General features: G+C 39.9%; 1 protein-coding gene across 7 annotated transcripts in view; it reads left to right on the top strand.

Annotated features, from left to right (window-relative positions):
- Positions 1–19,424, top strand: part of WNK3 (WNK lysine deficient protein kinase 3) — a 165,693-nt gene extending 146,269 nt beyond the window's left edge. For 6 of the 7 annotated variants that reach the window (XM_021932693.2, XM_021932692.2, XM_021932694.2 and 3 more), the window contains 2 exons: positions 12,084–12,286; positions 15,587–15,993. In XM_021932693.2, the coding sequence (XP_021788385.1) occupies positions 12,084–12,286; positions 15,587–15,913 (530 nt within the window). In that variant the 3' untranslated portion in view covers positions 15,914–15,993. Of the gene's footprint in view, positions 1–12,083; positions 12,287–15,586 lie in introns of all 7 variants that reach the window. The other variant, XM_031660810.1, reaches the window with a different exon arrangement.
- Positions 19,425–19,885: the final 461 nt, after the last annotated feature.

Here is a 19,885-nt window from a genome sequence, read left to right as displayed (position 1 = left end):
TGAGACTCCATCCCAAAAAAAATCACACTCTTCAATAGTAGTTATAGGATTATTTAGATTACGTATTTCATGTTGGGTGAGTTTCAGTAGTTTGTGGTTTTGGGGGGGACTTGTTCCATTTTGTCTATGCTGTTGAATTTTTGTGTTTACAGATAATATGAACATTATGTTTAATGTCTGGGGAATGATATTACCTTTCATTCCTGATATTTAATTTGTCTTCTTTTTTCTTTGTGATTCTTAATAGTTTATCAGTTTTATCTTTACAAAAGATCCAGTATTTGCTTTTATTGATTTTTTTCTCTATTGTTTTCCGATTTTAAATTGTATGGATTTCTGCTCTTTATTATTTTCTGCCTTCTACATGCCTTGTGTTTATTTTGATGATTTTTTTCCCCTAGTTTCTTTTTTTTTTCTTTTTTTTTTTGAGACGGAGTCTCACTCTGTCGCCCTGGCTGGAGTGCAGTGGCGCCATCTCGGCTCACTGCAACCTCCGCCTCCTGGTTTCAAGAGATTCTCCTGCCTCAGCCTCCCGAGTAGCAGAGATTACAGGCCCCCGCCACTACGCCCAGCTAATTTTTTGTATTTTTAGTAGAGACTCGGTTTCACCATGTTGACCAGGCTGGTCTTGATCTTCTGACCTTGTGATCCGCCCACCTCAGCCTCCCAAAGTGCTGGGATTACAGGTGTGAGCCACTGCTCATTATCTCTTATTTTTGCCCTTTAAAATCATTTGGGAGGCCGAGGCAGCAGGATTACTTGAGGCCAGGATTTCAAGACCGCCCCTGGCAACACAGTGACACCTCATATCTACAGAAAATTTTTTTAAAAATTAGCCAGTCATGGTGGCGCATGCCTGTAGTCCCAGCTACACAGGAGGCTGAGGTAGGAGGATTGCTTAATCCTGGGAGGTCGAGGCTGCAGTGAACAGTGATTGCAACACTGCACTCCATCCTGGGTGACGGAGTGAGACCCTTTTTAACAAAAAAGAAACCAAGATTTGAGTGCTTGAGGTATCATTGCTTCTAGGCCCTCTTAGCTGATAAAGAACTATACATATGTATACTAATATATATATATACACACACACCCCTACCTATGAATATTTCTATAGGTAATCATCCGTATCTATATTAAGGTAAATTTGCATTCATATTGATGTCTCCAACTCTACTCCATTGCCACATGGATCATTCTGCCCTTATCGACTTATCTATTTGCTTATCTGTAACCTCCCACTCCAGAAGTGAGAAACCTGGCTCCCACCATCCTCCAGCCATTTACTTGTTTAATTCCAGTAAACAAGTATTGTAGTTTCAGAATTTTAACCCAAACCCTAGTGGGAAACACTTTCATCAAGCAGAATACAATGCTTATGTACAGTTTCTTTTGCCTTCAGTATTACATGTGCCACTCATTTCCAAAGTTATATAGTTCAGCATCTGTTCTTCTACCCCCTTATATGAGGTTGCTTCATACATTTTCAATATAGTTAGATGCTTTTGTCATATTCTACATTCCGTTCTGGGATTCCCAGACCCCCTAAATTACTTTTTAAATTTGCATATATTAAGGTTCATTCTTTGTGCCTTTTCTGTGCATTTTGACAAATACATTCTATCCTGGGATCTCATGACCTCCTAAATGATTTTTTTTTTTTTTTTTTTTACCTTTGCATACATTGAAGTTTATTTTTTGTACTCCAGTATTCCCTAGGTTTTGATATATTATATTTTCTGTTGTTGCTGTTGCTAAGACGGAGTCTCGCTCTGTCCCACAGGCTGAAGGTAGTGGCACAATCTCCACTCACTGTAAGCTCCGCCTCCCGGTTTCACGCCATTCTCCTGCCTCAGCCTCCCGAGTAGGTGGGACTACAGGCACTTGCCACCACACCCAGCTAATTTTTTGTATTTTTAGTAGAGATGGGGTTTCACTGTGTTAGCCAGGATGGTCTCCATCTCCTGACCTCATGATCCACCGGCCTCGGCCTCCCAAAGTGCTGGGATTACAGGCGTAAGCCACCGCGCCCGGCCGTATATTTTCTTTTTTTTTTTTTTAAGTTCTAAATGTTTTCTAATTTCCCTTGAGACTTCCTCTTTGATCCATGGATTATTGGTAGTGTGTTGTTTAATTTTGAAGAGTTTGAAGATTTTTCTCATTATCTCTCTTTTTTTGTTTTTTTTTGTTGTTGTTGTTGTTTTTGAGATGGGGAGTCTCGCCCTGTTGCCCAGGCTGGAGTGCAGTGGAGCAGTCTTGGGTCACTGCTACCTCCGCCTTCCAGGATCAAGCAATTCTCTTGCATCAGCCTCCCGAGTAGCTGGGACTACAGGCACCCGCCACCACGCCTGGCTAATTTTTGTATTTTTAGTAGAGATGATGTTTCACCATATTGGCCAGGCTTGTCTTGATCTCCTGACCTTGTGATCCTCCTGCCTCAGCCTCCCAAAGTGCTGGGATTACAGGTGTGTGCCACCACTCATTATCTCTTATTTTTGTACTTTAAAATCATTATGGTTAGAGAACCATCCAGTCAGCCTGAGATGTGTGGAGTTTTTGGGTTTTTTTTCTTTTTTTTCTTTTTTTTTTTTTGAGACAGAGTCTAGTTCTGTTCCCCGGGCTGTATTGCAGTGGCGTGATCTCAACTCACTGCAACCTCTGCCTCCCAGGTTCAAGCGATCCTCCCACCTCAGCCTCCCGAGTAGCTGGGATTACAGGTGTGCATCACCACACCTGGCTAATTTTACTATTTTTAGTAGAGACAAGGTTTCACCATGTTGGCCAGGCTGGTCTCAAACTCCTGACCTCAGGTGATCCACCTGCCTTGGCCTCCCAAAGTGCTGGGATTATAGGTGTGAGACACCACGCTCAGCCTGACATGTGGAGAATTTATCAAGTCCCCATGGCTATCTCACTTCTCAGATCTCCCTGTTAAGCTCAGGCTAATGGAGTACCTGCTTCTAAAGTTCCAAATCAAGTGAATCCCCTATGGTAGCCGCAACAGCAGCCAAACTTATTGTTTTCTCAGAATGCCCCACTTTGGTAGAATTGCTGGGCAACAGAACTGGGTGGGGGTGATGGGAACAGCCTTATGCAAAAACACCACGGATTGCACAGTTCTTACCTGAAAAGTTCAGTAGTTTTCACGAATAAATGCTTCTGATTTTGTTGTATTCCTTAGGACAAATTCTGGAGTACTAAAATGGTTGTTTTTGAATTTTGTCCAATTTTAGGATTGCTTTTGAGGGAGGTTTCTTAACATCCTCACTCTGTCATGCTGGAAGCCAGAAATTATCTTTTTTAGTAGGCAGGAAGGAGAGTATGTGATTATTGTACTTCTGTTAAATTAACTTGTTTATTAAAATATTTAGATGGTTTCCAAACCAGGCTTTGTTATTTATGTGTTTATTTTTTAGAGACAGGGTCTTGCTTTGTCACCCAGGCTAGAGTACAGTGGCTCAGTCATAGCTCACTGTAACCTCAAACTCTTGGGCCCAAGCAGTCCTCCTGCCTCAGCCTTCCAAGTAGCTAGGGCTATAGGCGTGTACCACTGTGCCTGGCTAATCTTTTTTTAAATTTTTTTTTTAGAGATGGGGTCTTGCTATGTTGCCCAGGCTGATTTCAAACTCCTGACCTCAAGCAGTCCTCCTGCCTCTGCCTCCAGAGTCATTGGGATTACAGGTGTGAGCCACTGTGCCAGGCCCTCGAACCAGATTTAGTATAAAAATGGCCATGTCTTCTTAAGTAGGAACTAAATTATCTTCATTTTCTCTTTCTTTTTATAACTCATGGAGGCCACGTTCACAAAGACAGGGTGCTCCACACGTACCTTCCAGTAGTTTTGTTACTTTATTGCCTCTCAAAGGAACAGGTGATTTCATATTTCTAGCTCTAATAGTGCTCTTTCAAAACTTGCTGACATTTCATCTTTTCCCATTTGGCCAAGATTGGTGAACACATTTGTTGGCCTTAGCACAGCATTTCATAAGTTGTCAGCAGGGAGTTAATAGGTGTTACATGGTCAAATGCGAAATGTGTTATTAAGTAATATAAATACCAGTCTCTCCACTGTAGAATTTCTTAGGTCCTTTAATGTGCTAATATGAACTGAGAATGTCCAAGAAAGGAGATAATATACAAAATCTCCCAAAACCATTTTACCAGGGAACCCATTTTAAGAAGCAGTGCTTGGCCAGGTGCAGTGGCTCATGCTTGTAATCCCTATACTTGGGGAGGCTGAAGTGAGCAGATCACCTGAGGTCAGGAGTTCGAAACCAGCCTGGCCATCATGGCAAAACCCTGTCTCTACTAAAAATACAAAAATTAGCCAGGCATGGTGGCAGGCACCTGTAATGCCACCTACTCGGGAGGCTCAGACAGGAGAATAGCTTAAATCCAGGAGGCGGAAGTTGCAGTGAGCTGAGTTCACGCCACTGCACTCCAACCTGGGTGACGGAGCAAGACTCCATCTCAAAAAAAAAAAAAAAAAAGGCACTGCTTAACATGTATATATCCTTCCCTGCCCACAATTATACATGTTTTGTTGGAAACATGAGTTGATACATGGTTTTGCAATGTTTATTTATTATTTTTTTTTAGACAGAGTCTCACTCTGTCACCCAGGCTGGGGTGCAGTGGTGTGGTCTCGGCCCACTGCAACTTCTGCCTCCCAGGTTCGAGTGATTCTCTTGCCTCAGCTCCCGAGTAGCTGGGACTACAGGTGTATGCAAACATGCCTGACTAATTATGGTATTGCAATGTAATGGTATCTACAATGTATTTGTGTAGTTAACTTATAATATGAGCATTATGGTAAACTGTACAGAATAGAGCCAACATAACAGACATGAGACTGCTATCTTTAGAGAGGCCTGCCGGCAAGATTGGCCCTTGGCTGGTATGTGGAAACTTGGTTTCCCTCTGTTCCCTAACCGGTAAGTAGTTCACTTTGCCTGGTTTGTTGGTACAAATAATGTGATTTATGCTGAACACATGTTTTCCTCCTCAGAGTCTGGAATTTTGGTATGTGCCTCTGAGACCGGGCCCCAGTGAAAACTGTGGTCACTAAGTCTCTAATGGGCTTTCCTGGGTAGAAATGTGTACACCTGTTGCTGTATTTTTTTTGTTGCTGTAGAAAGGATAGGGAGAGAACATATGGAAGTCTGATCATGAATTTCTCTAGACTCCTGTCTTTTCCCTTTGCTGACCGTAATGTGTATCTTTCACTGTAATAAACCTTAGCTATGAATCTGAGTCCCTGGAGACCTGGTGAATCACGGAATGTGTGGGTGGTCTGGGAGATCCCAAGACATAATAAAAATATTGCATGTATTAGGCTGGGCATGTGGCTCATGCCTATACTCCCAGCACTTTGGGAAGCCAAGGCAGGCAGATCACTTGAGCTCAGGAGTTTGAGACCAGCCTGGGCAATATGTCGAAATCCCATCTCTACAAAAAATACAAAAATTAGTTGGGCATGGTGGCACACGCCTGTAATCACAGCTACTCAAGAGGCTGAGGTGGGAGGATTGCTTGAGTCCAGGAGTGTGACAGAGCCAGACCCTGTCTAAAAACGTATATATTGGGCCAGACGTGGTGGCACACACCTGTAATACTAGCACTTTGGGAGGCCAAGGCGGATGGATCACGAGGTCAGGAGATGGAGACCATCCTGGCTAACACAGTGAAACTCCGTCTCTACTAAAAATTAAAAAATTAGCCAGGCGTGGTGGCGGGCGCCTGTAGTCTCAGCTACTTGTGAGGCTGAGGCAGGAGAATGGCGTGAACCCGGGAGGCGGAGCTTGCAGTGAGCCGAGGTCACACCACTGCACTCCAGCCTGGGCGACAGAGCCACACTCCATCTCAAAAAAAAAAAAAAAAAGTATATATTACATATATTATCTTAATCCTCAGAACATCTCTGTAAGGTAGATAAATATTAATGTTTGTCTTTTTTAGGTGAAGAGACTGAGGTTAGTGAGGTTAAGTAACTTCTTTTGGGTCTCAGTTAATAGGTGAGAGAATCCAAATCTGTCTGACTTCAAAGCCTTGGCTCTTAACTATTATACTGCATTGCTTCCCAAAACCATAAATTGTACCTGTAGTGGGTTGAGGCGAATGAATGATGATAGTGGTCTGAGAATACTTCATGCAGAAGATGGGATTTGAGTTGGTCTCGAAGGATAAATGGGCTGGCCAGGTGCGGTGGCTCAGGCCTGTAATCCCAGCACTTTGGGAAGCTGGGGCGGGTGGATCACCTGAGGTCAGGAGTTCGAGACCAGCCCGACCAACATGGTGATACCCCATCTCTCATAAAAATGCAAAAAATAGCCGGGTGTTGTGGTGCACACTTGCAATCCCAGCTACTCGGGAGGCTGAGGCAGGAGAATTGCCTGAACCTGGGAGGCAGAGGTTGCAGTGAGCCGAGATTGTGCCATTGCACTCTAGGCTGGGCAACAAGAGCAAAACTCCATCTCGCCAAAAAAAGAAGAAAAAAAAAAAGAAGGATAAATGGGCAGAATTGAAATTAAGGAAAGTGGAAAGAGTATTGTCAGTAGATACAATTTCATGATATTAAGGCATGTAAATGGTAAAAATGCAAGATTTGCGAGAAAGACATATAACTTTCAAATACTTGGGTGAAATGGAGGATTTACAGTAGAAAGTTTTCCTTCTATACTTAAAAAAATTTGGGCCGGGCGCGGTGGCTCACACCTATAATTCCAGCACTTTGGGAGGCCGAGGAGGGTGGATCATGAGGTCAGGAGATCGAGACCATCCTGGCTAATACAGTGAAACCCCATCTCTACCAAAAATACAAAAAATTAGCCAGGCGTGGTGGCAAGCGCCTGTAGTCCCAGCTACTCGGGAGGCTGAGGCAGGAGAATGGCGAGAACCCGGGAGGCGGAGCTTGCAGTGAGCAGAGATCGCACCACTGTACCCCAGCCTGGGTGACAGAGCAAGACTCTGTCTCAAAAAAAAAAAAAATTTGGCAGCTCCTACAGCATGTTTATGTTAGTGTTTAGTGTAAGATAATCTGATCTAAAACAATTATATATTTAAGCTTAATAAGTGATACATGTTAGTTTAAGGATAATAAATAAAATAATGTACTTGTTCTGCAAGGACAACCATGATTTCCCAGGTCTTTGCCACCTAAACAAGTGGGAATCCTGGTGGTGTTAGCAGTAAAGAACTGCGGAAGCTTTTTTTTTTTTTTTTTAAAGCAGCATTTTAGCTGAAAACAGCATTTCACTCATATTATTTTTTACTTATTTACTGTTTTGAGACATGGTCTTGCTCTGTTGCCCAGGCTGGAGTGCAGTGGTGCGATCTTGGCTCACTGCAACCTCCACCTCATAGGTTCAAGCGATTCTCCTGCCTCAGCCTCCCGAGTAGCTGGGATTACAGGTGCGTGCCACCATGCCCAGCTAATTTTTGTATTTTTAGTAGAGACAGGGTTTAACCATGTTGGTCAGGCTGGTATCGAACTCCTGACCTCATGTGATCCACCCACCTCGGCCTCCCAAAGTGCTGGGATTACAGGCGTGAGTCACCGTGCCCAGCCTTCATTCATATTAATCTGGTGGTAGTTTGAAGAATATATTGGCTAGAGCCAAGGAGTGAGTCCATTTAGATCATTGCAATCATAGTAGTCTATGCATGAGATAATTAAGAGCTTATAGAATGGTAGAAATGAAAGTGGACAAAAGACATTGTATAGGAGGTATTTCATGACGTAGTGATGGACTGGATATGTGTGTATTGGTGGGGAGATCCAAAGGATATGAGTTTGAGTGGTTTGGAAAAAAATTCAGTATCTTTAACAGAAGTATGACATTTAAGCCAATTGTCATGTCAGGATTGTGATAGGTTTGACCCCAGGTGTACTGACTTGAATTATTTATTTATTTTTTAATTTAATTTTTTTTTGAGACAGGGTCTCACTGTCACCCAGGTTGGAATGTAGTAGCGTGATCATAGGTCACTGTAACCCTGCACTCTTGGGCTCAATCAAGCCTCCCACCTTAACCTCCCAAGTAGCTGGGACTACTGGTGTGTGCCACCATGCCCAGCAAGTTTTTTTTGAGATGAGATCCTCCTATGTTGCCCAGGCTGGTCTTGAACTCCTGGCCTCAAGCAATCCTCCTGTGTCAGCCTCCTAAAGTGCTAGGATTACAGGTGTGAGTCACTGTGCCTGGCCTGAATTGAATAATTTATTAACATCCAAGTAGAAAAATACATTTGGGAGTTGGTTGTGAGATTGTGATTGAAGAGAGAAATCAAGGGATAGGATAAGAGATAGAAATAATGCAGTGGAGTGATCACTGAAACTGTCTGAATATAGGCATCACCTTGGGGAAAGAACAAAAAAGAACATCAAGGACTGAACTCTGGTTTTATTCTTTTCATCAATAAGAAATGAATATTAAAGAGCACGTTTGAAGTTAATATATTATTACTACCTATCATAAACCACATTTGCATAGTACTTATTTTAATATGCATTGATTGGGTACTTTCTGGCTTGTGAGCTTTGAATTAAGTGGTCTTTTATATTATGATATGAATAACTTTTAGATGAAATCAATAAATAAATGATCCTGCCTTATGTAAACCATAGATACTGAATAACATTCAAATAGCATTTTTTTCCTTTTCATATGGCACATTGTTCTTGATAACTTTGTGTGTGTGTGTAGTTGTTCTTTCTATTGCCTGCTTAAGAGACACAGTCTCGCTTTGTCGCCCAGGCTGGAGTGCAGTGGTTGCTGCCCTAGCCCCTGTTTCATTTAAATACTTGTTTCGGTTTGTTAATTATGTTTTCCTCCACTTGTTGGCTATTGTGCCACTAGTGCAGCAGCCTTAACTTACTGCCAATTGAGTATTTAAGATAACTTGTTAGACCAGAGTTATACACAAGAAGAGTCCTAACATTGTATTTCCCTTACTGGAGAAATGTTCTTTTTCTCCCTCCCACCCAGAAATGTTCTTTTTTTTTTTTTTTTTTGAGATGGAATCTCACTCTGTCCCCCAGGCTGGAGTGCAATAGCATGATCTCAGCTCACTGCAACCTCCGCCACCCAAGTTCAAGCAATTCTCCTGCCTCAGCCTCCTGAGTAGCTGGAATTACAGGCACCCACTACCGTGGCCGCCTAATTTTGTATTTTTGGTAGAGACAGGGTTTCACCATGTTGGCCAAGCTGCTCTCAAACTCCTGACCTCAGGTGATCCACCCACCTTGGCCTCCCAAAATGATTGGATTACAGGCGTGAGCCACTGTGCCAGCCCCAGAAATTTTCTTAAATTAATGACATTTAGACCTAATCTCTCTGCAACAAATGTTTTAGAAGCTGAAGGGATTGGGCACAAAAATATTTCTAAGAGAAGATGGATAGGCAAAACTGTGGGCATTGATATGTTCCTGTTTCTGGCTATCTTCTCTTTTTAATCCCACCTGCTGACATTCTTCTAGGTTGAGAACACAGTCTATAAAAGCTTCAGCTCCAGAGTCTTCCCCAACTTTGTTGTGCTCTTTGCTCCCTCGCTGGAATAAGCAGAGAATTAGTTGAGTGTGCAAAGGAATAACAAGAAGAAATGATGCTTTTATTATAGACTGACTTTTGGGTCTCAGGATTTTATGTCCTAGAAAAATTGGGATTCCAACAAGTTGGTATGTCATTTTGATATATCATGGTTGCCCCACATTAGTAAATGTTGTTATAAAACTCTTGTATATGTGAATGTTCTGATTAATTCATTAAACTCTTCTTATACAACATTATTGTGTTTCCCTTTAATATTTAAGGCTGGGAGCAGTGACTCACACCTGTAATCCCAGCACTTTGGGAGGCAGAGGCAGGGAGATCACTTGAGGTCAGAGGATTGAGACCAGCCTGGCCAACATGGTGAAACCCATCTCTACCAAAAATACAAAAATTAGCCGGGCGTGGTAGCGCATGCCTTGATTCCAGCTACTCGGGAGGCTGAGGTGTGAGAATCGCTTGAACCCAGGAGCCAGAGGTTGCAGTGAGCCAGGATCGTGCCACTGCACTCCAGCTTGGGTGACAAAGCGAGACTCTGTCTAAAACAAACAAACAAAAATATTTAATTACCTTTGAATCTAAATTTTCAGTAGCACAGAGTTCATAGAAAATCACAGACTATGCATATGCAATCATTGAGATTGTCATGTTTCCCTTTTTAAGAAATATCTTCTTCCATTTCCTACTTTATTATATCAGTTGGCATTTATTTTATTGTATTATTATTTTTTGAGACAGAGTCTTGCTCTGTTGCCCAGGCTGGAATACAATGGTGTGATCTCGGCACACTGCAACCTCCGCCTCCTGGGTTCAAGCAATTCTCCTGCCTCAGCCTCCCGAGTAGCTGGGATTACAGGCGCACCCCCACACCCAGCTAATTTTTGTATTTTTAGTAGAGATGGGGTTTCATCATGTTGGCCAGCCTGGTCTCGAACCCCTGACCTCAGGTGATCCACCCACCTTGGCAGTTGGCATTTATGATGGAGTACAACGTAAAGCCCACTGACCTGACAGTCAGGATATCTGGATTCTAGCCCCAGCATGTAACTCCAGTTGTTAATCTTCTGGGTCCCAGTTTCTCCGTCTATAAAACAGAGTGATACTTGTGTATATCACAGGCCTGTTATAAGTTTCAGAAAGTATTAATATGGAAGCTTCTTGCATTACCTCTTGCAATTTTTTTTTGTATTTTTTCGTGATTAAAAGAAGTACCATAACAAATGTGTAAGACATCTTCACATGCTTGTTAAATCCCTGGAACTGTTATTATGCTTAAATTCACAACTGTATTTCCTAAAATTAATTTTAGACCCACTCTGTTAAGTTTTTGGCTTATAATTCAGTCAGAGGAATTGGAACTCTATGAATATTTTCTATGAGAATGATATCGTAAGCATGAGTAATAGTACTCAATTATGATGTAAAGACTTAGTGTGATGTTCAGATTAGGAAAGTATACTTATGGAATTCTCTATAATTGATTTCTTTCATTTATTTGAACATCTTATGCTCCACAACTCATGAGGTTCATCAAACCATCTGTGCCTTCATTTCTGCTATTCTGGATATACACATTCATCTTTTTAAATCCTAGACAGAAATATCGGTAAAAAATAAAATAAGATTCTAGTTTTCTGAAGCTTCTTGAAAGTCAGTATGGTATATTGAAAAGATAGAGTGTCTTTGTCTAGGCTTTAGAGTTCCAGGCCTGTCTCTGCTGGTAATTAGTTGCAAGAACTTGGGCATGTCAATTTACTTATTCTGGGCCTTGTTTTCCCATTATAAAAGTGGCTTGCACTAGACCTCTTTTTTTGTTTTTAACATTCTGTGATTCTTTTTTAACTCTTCTAAGTATCTATCTGAGGGAGCTGATGAAAAGACTAGAGTTTATACTAATTTTTATGAGTACTATTTATTACACTTGATTTATACCTAAGGTAACCATATAATTTGCTGTCCAAACAAGAGGAAACTTTCTTTTTGTTTTTGTGTGTGTGTGGTTTTTTTTGTTTTGTTTTTGTTTTTGTTTTTGTTTTTTTTTTGAGACGGAGTCTCACTCTGTCCCAGGCTGGAGTGCAATGGCATGATCTCAGCTCACTGCAACCTCCGCCTCCCAGGTTCAAGCTATTCTGCCTCAGCCTCCCGAATAGCTGGGATTACAGGCGCCCACCACCACGCCTGGCTAATTTTTGTATTTTTAGTAGAGATGAGGTTTCACCATGTTGGCCAGGCTGGTCTTGAACTCCTGACCTCGTGATCCACCCGCCTCAGCCTCCCAAAGTGTTGAGATTACAGGCGTGAGCCACTGCGCCCAGCCAAGAAGAAACTTTTGAGAGTGAAAGGGTGTACTGTTAGCAATTACTCCAGGACAACAGCTTTAAACCAGGATGTCTCAGGTAAACTAGAGTGTGTGTTCACCCTAATTGCACCCCATGTGTGGTTCTGTTAACGGCATTGTTGGCCAAAGAGCTATCTGATTATCAGTTTTAATTCCTTTTCATGGTTTCCCTGTTTTTTGTTTTTGTTTTTTTTTCCTTATAGATCCACTGTGTGTGGAGAGTAATGCAGCATCATGCCAACAGTCTCCAGCCAGTAAAAAAGGGATGTTCACAGATGACTTACACAAGCTGGTGGATGACTGGACAAAGGAAGCAGTAGGAAATTCTCTTATTAAGCCAAGTTTAAACCAACTTAAACAAAGTCAACACAAACTAGAGACAGAAAACTGGAACAAAGTATATGAAGTAAGTTGTTTATACCCGATTTACTTTATTTACAAGAACTAAAACCATAAAAATTGATGCACTTAGGCCTATAGTTACAGTCACTATGAGAGGGTGGTATGACTTGATAACATAGAGACTTTTATCGTTTTTTAGATTCATTATGTCTTTGAGCAAATTATATTTTAGACCATGAGTCAGTAAACTTTTGGGGGGAAGGAGCCAGTTAGTTAATATTTTAGGCTTTTCAAGCTATACTATTACAACTACTCAACTCTGTTATAGTGCAAAAGCAGCCATAGAGAATATATAACCAAATGGGCATGACTTTGTTCCATTAAAACCTTATTTACAAAAAGACGTGGTAGGCTGTGGTTCGCTGACCCTTGTTTTAGACTGTTCTGTTTAAAAAAAAAAAAATCCAGCAAGGATCAAAGAAGAAAGCATCTGGAATGAAGGTTAATTCAGTACAGTGTTCCAAGAAGAGTTTGGGTTTTAAGGAAAAGTTTTCCTATGTTTCACATCAATATTCTTAGATCTGATAAGTTATTTGTTCATTATGAAAAAGAATTTTAAAGTTCTTTAAGCTAGAATATTATAAGAGGTGTTTTAAAGAAAAGATGCCTAGTTATTGCATGTGCCCTTAGTCAGGTGTACATGCAATGAAATGAAGAAAGATGCCCACAGTGCATTCTGGAGTAGGAAGAAGTCAGGCTTAGAGAACAGCATACATAGAATTTATGCAAAATAGATATGCATAAATATGAAAAGCCATGAAAAATATGCTGGATGGTGGAATTTAGGCCTTATTTTACCTCGTACATTTCTGTGTTTTTGTATTTTTAAAGTAAGTGACTTTTTTTTTTCAAAATGAGTAAACCTATTAAAATGGAATCAGGGCTTAGAATTTTAACCCCTTTAATTGAAAGAGATTTATCTCTGTGTGTTATATTTGTGTACATGTATTTTTATACATATATCATCATATAGTTTGTTAAAGGAATAATGCATTTATTGTTAATATTGAATAAAAATTTTCAAAATCCTCGATTTCCCAAATTAGTGAGCAGTATATCTCCTTGGGAGCTCTGTATATTTATCTTACTTGTGGCACCAATTTATACACAGATAGCATCACCATTGTGAAAATTGGAAGCCTTTAGAGGCAAATTTCAAGACATAAATGCATTTGTACTGCCAGTGAGAGAACCTCTGAGTACTGTGTGAATGGAGGCTTTTGTTGACTAGTTGGAGGGCTGTTTACTGGAGTATAATGGAGGATGTTTGGAGGAAGGGTGAGTAGAAAATGGTGTGTGAATAAAAGTAGTGAAGGTCATTTAACAGACTTGGGTTGTAATGTCAGCTCAGTCACTTACTAGTTGTGTGACTTTAGAAAAGTCATTTGATCTATCTCTGCCTCAGTTTTCATGTCTTTCAAACAGAATACCTGCCTTACAGGATTGGTATGAGGATTAAATGAGATAACACCTATGAAGCTGTACCTTTATAGGTGCTACATAGTAGGTACCCTATATATAGTAACTGTTTTTATATTTGTAGGTTCAGTTGGTTATATCTTTTGTGTGGCAAGCCCATCTCACTAATGCTCTGACATTTTACTGCTCTGTGTCCTTACTTAGAAATACTTGTTTGCTTAACAGTTACGTACCAAGCCCTCCGCTAGACATGGGTTTGGTGAGTAAAAACAAGTGTGATCCCTACCCTCATGGAATTTATGCTCTGCTAAGACAGTTAGTTAGACATAACAGAATTGCATATACAAATATAAAATTGCAACTGTAATAAGAACTACAAAAGAAAGATATAGGCTACAATAAGGGAAATTTGACCTCTTAAAGGAAAGTCAAGGAAAGCTTCACTGAGCAAGTGATGATTAAGCAGAGATCTGAAGGATGAATAGGTGTTAACTAGGTGAAAAGAGGAGGGAATAATGATTCCATGTGGAAAGGGATCACATATGCAAAAGCCCTGTATGAGGAAAGGAGCATGAAGGGATTGAAAGTAGACCAGTTTGGCTGAAGTGAAGTTAGTTAGCAAAGAGGAGTTAGTGCACAATGGATCTAAGGTAGATGGAGTCTTAAAAGTGTAATGATAAGGAACTTTGTATTTTTTGTTAGTTAGTTTGTTTGTTTTTATTTTTTTGAGATGGAGTTTCACTCTTGTTGCCCAGGCTGGAGTGCAATGGCGCGATCTCCACTCACTGCAACCTACGCCTCCCAGGTTCAACAATTCTCCTGCCTCAGCGTCCTGAGTAGCTGGGATTACGGGCGCTCGCCACCATACCCGGCTAATTTTTTAGTTTTTAGTAGAGACAGGGTTTCATCATGTTGGCCAGGCTGGTCTCGAACTCCTGACCTCAGGTGATCCACCCGCCTTGGCCTCCCAAAGTGCTGGGATTACAGGCGTGAGCCACCGCGCCCAGCCGTCTGTATTTTAAGAAAGATGAATAGCCATTTAAGCCCTAGGGTTGACATGATCAGACTTGATTTTTGAAAAAATGACTCTGACTCAAGCAAGAGAAAAGGATTATTTATTGGAGGTAAGGGTAGATGTTGGCAGACCAGTTAAGAATTAGTCTTAACTGGTCTGGAAAATGGGAAAAGTTGAGTTGAAAAGAAGTGAACAGATTCCAAAAAATGCTTAAGAGATTAAATGGACAAGATTTGGTGATGGAATGGATGTATGGTGAAGGGGAGGTATGAAGGCTAGGTTTCTGACTCACATAACTAGATACTATGCTAGTGTACCAATCACCGAGATGGGGAATGTGAGCAGTGTGCTTTGGTAGAGAAAGATCACACATTTGATTTCCACGCATTTGTTTCTGAGATGCCTTTGAAATATCCAAGAGAAAATGTATAACCTCTCCAATTTGTCTTCTTTAAAAAATCAGGTTATCTGTAAACTAATAATGTTCATTATATAATTTAATCAGTGCAGAAAAGTACAAATTTTAAAATATCACCTTCAAATTCCACCACCCAGAAATAATTTTCATTAACTTCAGATAAACATCATGTCAAATATCTTTCTATGTACATATGCATGGAAATAACTATAAAAATGTAAGGCAGGGAAGATGGCATTAATTAAGGTACATAATTATGGTTAGCACACGGAAAGGTACTCCAAAAATGGTAGTCCCTGATAGTAATAATAGGAATAGTATGCCAAAAAGACTAGGAAGGAATATTAATTTGTGCAGCAGCAATAGAAAAAAAAAGAATAGGAAGGAATATAGACTGATAAAAGCATATACCAAATAAACTGATCTTTTGTTTTTATTTTTGTTTTTGTTAGAATACTCCATCTACTATGGGCTACACATCAACATGGATTTCTTCTCTGTCCCAAATCCGTGGAGCTGTCCCAACTTCCTTGCCACAAGGACTCTCACTCCCTTCATTTCCTGGGCCATTATCATCATATGGAATGCCTCATGTTTGTCAGTATAATGCTGTGGGTGGGGCGGGGTATCCAGTACAGTGGGTAGGAATTTCAGGAACAACACAACAGTCTGTAGTAATTCCCACCCAATCTGGGGGACCATTCCAGCCAGGGAATATGCAGGCATTTCCAACTTCATCAGTGCAGAATCCTGCCACAATCCCTCCTGGTCCTAAATGAATCAGAGTAGATTATGATAAGGGAGGTTTTTTCAGAATTATTTTCAGGACACCTAAGATATTAAAGTTTCTTCTTCTTGGGTTCTGTCATATTTTCCCTCATTTGAGTTTACTTTAGACTATATATTTTTTGTTCCAGTGTGGTATTTGATACAGCTCATCATTCTGTAGAAATGTGCAGTTTGCACATAGAACACTGCACACAGAAATGTTTTTTCACTTCAAATTCTATCCTCTTTGATACTTGATTTTTTAAAAATACTGTTCAGAATGCTTTAATAAGCTCAGCTTGAGCATTACCATTTCCAGGACACTTTCCATGAATTGTTGAGAAGCTCCCCAGCCCCACCTTTTTTTTTTTTTACTGCTGCTATCTGCAGCTGGATACTTTTCTTTAAAAATGTTTAAAAATTATTTAGATTGATTCTTCCCAAATGTGGATGAACTGAGACCCTCCATCAGCCAGAGTCTTATGGGATCTTCACATGTTTGTCTTAGGTTTACCTTTCACAGAAGGCAGGGTAACTTGCTGCAGGAAACATTTTGGTGTATAAAATTAGAGTAACTTTTTTCGGCATGGACTTTCTGTCGCCTTCAGGCTGGAGGCAGGATCTCGCTCACCGCTTCTGCAACCTCTGCCTCCTGTCTAAGCGATTCTCCTGCCTCAGCCTCCTGAGTAGCTGAGATGACTACAGGCTCAGCCACCATGCCTGCCACTTTGCATTGTAGAGATGAGGTTTCACTATGCTACTGGACTATCTCGAATCCCTAACCCAGGATCCTCCTGGCCCCCCAAAAAATTACAATTTTGTCAACCAATACAGAACATGAGCCCTTTTTAAATTTGATTTCCCGTCATCACAGCAGTAGGATGAAGCCTTGTTTTGGATGAGACAGAGGGAAAGGAAAAAAACAGAACTGTAACAGTTCCTTGATTCTGCAGATACTGCTGTTGTTTTAGGATTTCAGTAATAATTCAAAGCAGCTGTCTCCTTGTTTCTCACATGCATACTACATTGGTTTTGAACATCTGAGAGGTATTGGTTTGGCTTGCATTCTTTTGCAAAGCATATATTGCAGCTGATATGAATCTCATTTGGGGGGAATCCTTGTATTCCTAACAAGGGGGATTAAAGCTACACCTCAGTCCATTCTTCTGAAGTGAAATTTACTTGACACAGTAGGTTTTGAGACTTACATATGAAACACTGGCTTTACAGGGTTCTCAGAGATGTGGGATATACACTGTCCTGCAGTGAGACAGTAGACCCTAGAAGGATACTATTTAAGTTGTCCTTAGCTCTTTTTTTAATTACCATTTTTAGATGTTAGAATTTCTTTTTAGTATCTATAGTATCTTAGATGATTTTAGATCTTAAATGAGTTTGGCAGCCTCTTTAGAATCTGAGAGAGATCACTGTCAAGTTGCACTTTACTGGGTTTTATCCAGTTTTAGGAGGAGGGGAGGCAATGTCAAAATGTACACCTTTGGTTTTTAAGAAGGTTAACTATAATAATGTTAAAGGCTAGTCACAGGGTTACCTAATGCTCAGTCTGTGAAACCCAAATAGAATTCTTAAAATGGTATTTACCAACTAAGTATTCATGTTCAAATTACTTACCTTCCACTCTGAAGACTTCGAGGTCGTTTCTAAATACACGTTTACCTAATTAGGAGTTCTGTCTACTACTAAACATTCCAAATTGTTACCCAACATTACTGTTAACAGATTTTCCTCCGTATTCTTCTAAAAATTGTACCCCATGGGCTTGCCAGGTAATGAGGAAAACTTAATGGGTGTACTTTTTTTTTTTTTTTTGCACAGTCTATTTTGTGACATTCAGTACCTCTTTTCCAAAAAAAAAAAAAAAAGTGTCTTATGTTGCTTACCTGAGGATCACATCCATTATCAAGAAGATTCTGTCACTATAATTTGAGGCATCTAGGGCAGCATTTTGAGAATTGCTGTTGATAAGATCCACTGTTTCTTTTCATAGAACATGCTCTGTTTTGTATGAGTCTTTCCAAATGTTAAGTACAGATTCTTCAAATTTCTTGTACAGTATTGGTTTGCAATTTGAAGTGATTTTAGGACATTTGTGTAATGCAAATGCTTGCATTGCACTGTTTTCCATATGTATAAAAACAATGCTCCTAAAATCCCTAATTCTTTAAAACTGCTTGTGTTTCATTATAAAAAGTTGGCTTTGTGTAATTACACTGAGACATACAACCTATAAAGTGAAAATACTGCAGATTTTAGGACCCCTTCTTCTCTAGTCACAATCATTTTAAACAGTGTACCCCAGGATGAAAAAAGCTCCATGGCTGACATGTACAATTACATGAATTAATGACTGCTCTACATCATATGTTCTGCCTTTGGCCACCACCTGTATTCCACATATAATTCATCATTCTTGTTTGCCTGCAGACTCTTGCAGTGCCTTGTAATATTTACAATCTTTTCAGGTTTTTGCTGGAAAGAAAAGTAGTCTTCCAAAGTTTGAAGATGGTGAATAGTGTACTGCTGTCTCCATGCTGACTGCAGTAACTGGGTTATCATATATATTATGTATAACGTGTACATTTAAAAATACAGAAAAAAAAGTGAGCTTGTGCAGAAGTGGAGAAAACAATGTTATTCTCATCACTGTGGGGTTTTATTAAAATTATTTTTTCCCATGACTTACATGTTTGGTTCAGATTATAGTCACTTTGACTGTAAATACTGGCTAGTTTTCTATCCAGGGGTTTTGCATTATGTCATAATTTTGCTAAATCATGTAATAGTGCTATTTTCATCCTTGTCTGAGATACTTTTCTGCCCCAGAAATAATTAACTTGAGATAAAGCTCAGAAATTCCCTTCTTAACAAAGAGCCTACTATATAAAAAGGGCCTTCCTTTCCAAAAAACATACAAACCTTTCCTTTTCATTTTCCTTCTTGTAGAGGAGAAAATGGTTGTACTTAACCATCCTGCTTGTAAAGTTTATTCAGAGGATAGTCTGTATGTCCAGCCACCATGTTTACTTCTCAAAGTGCAAGTCTGATGAATAGTACTGTATCTCCATATGTGGCAATGTGAGCATTTCATCATGAAGTACCTGCTGCTATGTCTGTGAAGTTGGGTGTAACATCATAAGAATATGAAACCAGTATTGGTGTAAATCTAATGAAAATAACCCTATGTATATTTGTAGCAGTCTTGAATCACTATTTAAGGTAATTTGCTGTAATATAACAAATATTCATTCTGTTTTTCATCCCTTCCTTGCCAGTTTTATATCAAGCATGAATTCTAATGGTTTGACTGCAAAATTATCTGTGAAAGTTTAAAAGGCACTTTTCTGCTGTGATTTTTGGATTGAGCGTGGAGTGTTATGTACAGTTTGATGGGATGTATCATTTTAGAACCCCAGATTTAATTCTAGTCCAATTAATTTTGTTTAACTACCTCGTTTTCAGTGCTGTTTTGGGTGCACAAGTAAACACTGCCTGTGAAACTTGCTTTTTTGCCTTGATTCTCAGTATTCTTTCAGATTATAAATCTGGTCTGCCTCTTTTTCCCAGTGCTAGCCAACAGTTTGAGATGAGAGGGATCATCACTCTGCCACCAATCTGTGTTTAAGTGGACAGCCATGTGCTTCTGTGAAATATGCTTTGGGGATTTGGGGGTGGAGAGCAGAATAATAATTGAAATTGGTGGCAATATAGGACTTAGGTGTAGGAGTTAGTTATAAAATAAACAAATGGTAAGAAAGTACCTGAATTAGACAATCCAGTGCCTATAACTTTGCATTTTTTATTAGAGATGCATTTCTCGTCTGTGTGCCTAAAGGGCAATGGGTTGAAATTGCTTTAACTACCACAGTGAAATATTTGACAAATCCTTCAGCAATGGCCTATCATTCAACATATATTAGCACAGTGCTAGGTATTTGCAGTGATATTTGGTTACCTTAAAACGG

The sequence above is a fragment of the Papio anubis genome, chromosome X (genome assembly GCF_008728515.1).
Source record: "Papio anubis isolate 15944 chromosome X, Panubis1.0, whole genome shotgun sequence".
Lineage (NCBI taxonomy): Eukaryota > Metazoa > Chordata > Mammalia > Primates > Cercopithecidae > Papio > Papio anubis.
This window is presented reverse-complemented; position numbering and strand designations above follow the sequence as displayed.